The sequence below is a fragment of the Triticum urartu genome, chromosome 7, assembly GCF_003073215.2.
Source record: "Triticum urartu cultivar G1812 chromosome 7, Tu2.1, whole genome shotgun sequence".
Lineage (NCBI taxonomy): Eukaryota > Viridiplantae > Streptophyta > Magnoliopsida > Poales > Poaceae > Triticum > Triticum urartu.
In genome coordinates, this window is record NC_053028.1 from 696,066,801 (window position 1) to 696,071,232 (window position 4,432).

At 57.0% G+C, this 4,432-nt stretch overlaps 1 protein-coding gene across 1 annotated transcript; it reads right to left on the bottom strand.

Annotated features, from left to right (window-relative positions):
- Positions 1-435: 435 nt before the first annotated feature.
- On the bottom strand, positions 436-3,274 carry LOC125519722 (cytokinin dehydrogenase 11). Its single transcript, XM_048684465.1, has 4 exons — positions 2,470-3,274; positions 2,120-2,398; positions 1,515-1,777; positions 436-1,069 (listed from the first exon to the last, which is right to left on the bottom strand). Exons 1-4 carry the CDS (start codon positions 3,145-3,147, stop codon positions 739-741), a joined length of 1,551 nt encoding a protein of 516 aa, XP_048540422.1. The 5' UTR covers positions 3,148-3,274; the 3' UTR covers positions 436-738.
- Positions 3,275-4,432: the final 1,158 nt, after the last annotated feature.

Genomic DNA, 4,432 nt, shown 5'->3' on the forward strand with positions numbered 1-4,432 from the left:
CTCAACAACAGCTATGATCGATTGTCCCCATGATCCCACGGTTCCTCCCTCGCACGATAACGCGCGACAGTGGACGAGAAAGGGCCCAATCCTGGTGATATTTGTGACCCGGTGCAAAATCTAGAATCATGCTCTAGGTATAAAGTCAATTATTATAACAAGAATGACTTCCATGGAGGAACACAAATAATACTTGGACAATGTCAATTTGAATAGGGAAATTGCAATGTCAATAGATTCGAGGAGGACCGGAGAAGAATCGTGGTGGGTACGAGTTCATTTCAGAGGGATTTCCATCCTTCCTCTTTTGATGTGGCTTGTGGGAGGAGGATGGCCAGGAAGATGAAGCGTGTGGACCGGAACGATGAGGCGGGAAATTTCCAAGGAATAACAAAGAGATACGTAGCTCTCGTGAGATACCACTTTGCAAGAGGATTAGAGTTCACGGCTTGGTGCACGCTTCCATGAACTAATTACTTAGTTAGTTAGCTGAATTGCTAATTAGGGGCCGGGGCCGGGGCCTGATGAGGAAAAGGTGACATCTTTGGTTTTCTTTGCAACCCTTTCCCTACGACAACATCCATGGAGCCCCTTTTTGTCCCCTCAATGTGCCTAATGAATAATGACCCTATAATCACCATCATCATCGTCGTCGCCCCCTTGTCGATCGTCGAGATCTTCATCACCATCATCATCATCATCATCATCCACCACCGTCATCATCACCGCCAACAGCAGCTATGATCGGTCGGTTCGCGAGGAGGAGGGGGTCCTGGCGAAGATCTTCTGGCCCGGGGCGAGGATCGCCAGCGGGTCGTAGCGGGCCTTGCGGTCGACGAAGCGGGCCCACTTGGTGCCGAAGTGGCGCGCCCAGTCGGCTTCCGTGCGGTAGTGCGGGAAGTAGGTCTTGAAGTCGTAGCCGCTGCTCCGGCAGGCGTCCACGATGGCGCCGTTCTGCGCCACCAGCTCCTCCACCGCCGCGCCGCCGCCGCCCGGGCAGAACCGCAGCAGCGCCACCAGGTAGAACACCTCGCCCTCCGGCAGCGCCACCGACGTGTTCGGGTCCCACCTGCACCAGCAAGTCGCACGACGCGTCACGATACGACAAAGGAAGAAGAACGAGAGCCTATCGTAAACAATGGCGCCGGTGCGTGCACTGCAGTGCATGGCCTGTGGCTGAGTGAGACGTGCATGGCGATAATAATAGTTTTTTTCAATCATAGGACCTGAGCTGGTGGCCGCTAATGCGCAATCTGCTCGGGCTAAATCCAAAACGGAACGGGATCGATGGAGAGACTGGGACGGAGCCCGTCTTATTATAAGTGATCCCGGTCAGGATCACTCACTGCCGTCAGCGAGCGCCCTGACTGAGCAGGGGAGGCTCACATGCGCGTGCGTGACGTGAGCGCCCGCCGGAAATGGCAACTCTGCCATGCCCACCGAGCGGCGCACGGAAGCAATCCAAGCAGAGGAGAGGTGGTGCGTCATCGGTTGGAGTGTCCTGGGATACTCACTTGCTCTTGAGCATGGGGTAGATGAGCATGGGCCCGTCGACGCCGTCGGCGAGCATGCCCTTGAGCACGGCGCGGTCGAAGTCGGCGATGTCGCGCGCGGAGACGAAGAGGTTGAGCCACGGGTGCGGCGCCGCCCAGCTGCCGCTCCGGCGCGCCTCCTCCTCCACCCGGTTCACGCGCGACAGGAACTCCACGTACCCGACGTCCGCCGCGTACTCCAGGCCCCGCACGTACTTGAGCCGCCGCATCATCTCCCCCATCCTCTGCACACACAGAACAAACAAACATGAGCACGGGCAGGCGAATCCATGGACGCTATCGTGTCACGTCGTCACATGCCGGCCTAGTGCGTGCTGCCGCTGCTGGTGTGAGCTGTTCCATGGGGACAAAGGAGACGTGCGTGAGGTGAGGTGGGCTCGCCCCGCATTGTACGCACGCGAGATCGGCCGTGCACGCAGCGATTGCTGGATTGCTGGCGCGACCAGTGGGCGTGGGTGGGGGCCGGCGAGTTTGGCGGCGAGCGCGGGGGCGGTTTGGTGCCAAGAATCCAGCGGAGGATAGACGACGACATGCCCCGGAGAAGTACAGCGCCAGTGGCGGCCTACCTCGTCCACGTCGTCCGGCTGCTGGTGCTGGTGCTGGTACAGGGCCACCTCCAGGCAGTAGAGCAGCGGGCCGGGCTCGCCGGCGGGGAGCAGCGACGGGTCGAAGCGGGCGCCGGCGGGGATGGGCACCGACGGCCAGCCGTTCACCGGGTCGTCGCTGCGCACGAACGCGAAGCCCTCCACGTAGTCGAACGCCGACTCAGCCGGCCGCGTCACCAGCCACTCCGCGTCCGCCGCGTACTCCGCGAAGCTCGCGTACACCACGCGCGCCCACTTCACCTGCAATCAGCCGGCCGGTCAGCGTGCGTCGTTCGACGATGAGGATGGGGATGTGGAGTCGTAGGAGTTACCGTTTGTGGCGCGGGGGAGAGCGGGATGCGGGCGCGGGTGATTACGCCGAACTGGCCGAGGCCGCCGAGCACGGCGAAGAAGAGGTCGGCGTGGGCGGAGGGGGAGCAGACGCGGCACTCGCCTTCGCCGGTCACCACCTCCAGCTCCGCCACGTTGGACACCTGCGGGCCGTAGCGGAAGGACTGCCCGCTGACGCCGCCGTTGGAGAGCGTGCCGCCGACTGTGAGCCGGAGGTAGTCCGTCCAGGAGGCGGGGGCGAGGCCGTGGTTCGAGACGGCCCAGTGGAGGACCTCCTCCCAGAGCGCGCCGCCGGGGACGTCGGCGAAAGCCGCCCCACCGCCAGACGAGACGAGCTTCATCTGCAGGCGCCGGGAGGCCGCGCCGGCCCGCATGTCGAGGACGAGCCCCCCGTCGGACATGGCCTGCCCGGCCACCGAGTGGCCGTTGCCGCGGGCGGCCACGGTGAGGTGCGTGGTGCGCGCCGCCGCGCGGATGGCGCTGGCCACGTCGTCCGCGCTCGCCGGGCGGACGACGGCCGCGGGGCGCGCGCTCACGAGGCCGCCGAAGTCCCTCGCCGCCGCGCACTCTGCCGCGTCGGCGGCCACCACGGTCAGCTCGAGCGCGTCCCGCTCGGTGGCGGCGCCGGCGGCGGCGCGGTCCATGTACGCGAGCATCATCTTGGGCAAGCAAGCGCTTCTCCTCCCACTCGCTTAGCTGAGCTGAGCTGAGCAGAGCTCTCTGTTTTGTGATGTCACTCGCGGTGCGCTCGCTCTCTGTCTCCGCCTGACTGTGCTGCGGTCGTCGTGTGGGTCGAGGGGTTTATATCGAGAGGGACACGCGGACGTCCATAGCCATCACGCCTTTCAAAAAGAGAAAATCTAGTTAAGTTTGGAAGTTCGAATTGAAATGATGGCGCACCATCTCGGCAATCTTTGGAGGATTAAAATTAATATAAGTAAGATATTCATACAAGTAGACATAGGCAAAACAGCAAATGAAACTCCAAATAACACCAATTTAACAAGTATATAGATAAACATCTATATGGATGTTTGGATTGGCATAAGAGCTTACGTATAAGGAATTTACCAAAATCTTCTAGGTTCAAGTTTGGAACCTATGAATATATGATCCAGAAGACAATAAAATACTCTATTGATGGTGATTGAATCTTTTTTTTTATCAAGGATCGAGTATGAATAGGCAAAGAAATAGGAATTTGATTGAAAGAAAGCCAATTCAAGATTTGAAGTCAAAATAGACACTAAACATAAATGGGAAATTATGACAAGAGCTCTAAAAGAAATATATGATCCTACATTCATATTTGATGAAGAAAATTATTTGATTGGACTTATGAATAGAAGATATAGCAAACTTAGTCAGATTCATATTCCAAATTTGAATTAAATTTGGAATTTCCAAAAGTTAAATAGTTTGGTTGTACAATATTCTAGAGATTTCAAGAAGTTCAGGGATATAAAATATAATTTATGATTTATGATTTAGAAATTAAGAATTTTGGAAGTTTAGGCATTTGTGTGGAAAAGAAACGGATGAAAGGAAACAAGGCTTCCACGTGTCACAATCTGGCAGGCCAGTACTGCTTCATTGATTTAAAAACAGGGCAGCACCGTTATCCATCGGATAAATATCCAACGCCTAGAGGCTTGCGTACTGGTTCACTTAAGTGAACGCACGCGGAGCGCCGGATCCAAGTCACATGGTTGAGAAAAGAGGGATAGGTGCTCACCCGATCTTGGTTGCCGGCGATGACGAAACCATTGTGGTAGCGACTCAGGTTCGCTCGATCTCGTGATGCAGTGGCCCCCAACGACTGTCGAGTGGAGGACTGGGTAGAGGGCTATGCGACAAGCTCCGGGGACACGATGGGGACGTCTATTCACTGGTAGAAAAAGGCCTATAGTCCCGGTTCGTAAGGGCCTTTAATCCCGGTTTCTG

Coding starts and splice junctions, on each gene's coding strand:
- LOC125519722 (XM_048684465.1), bottom strand. CDS start 3,147: ATGATGCTCGCGTACATGGACCGCGCCGCCGCCGGCGCCGCCACCGAG. Junction 2,399..2,469: donor TCTCCCCCGCGCCACAAACG/GTAACTCCTACG, acceptor GGCTGATTGCAG/GTGAAGTGGGCGCGCGTGGT. Junction 1,070..1,514: donor TACCCCATGCTCAAGAGCAA/GTGAGTATCCCA, acceptor TTGCTGGTGCAG/GTGGGACCCGAACACGTCGG.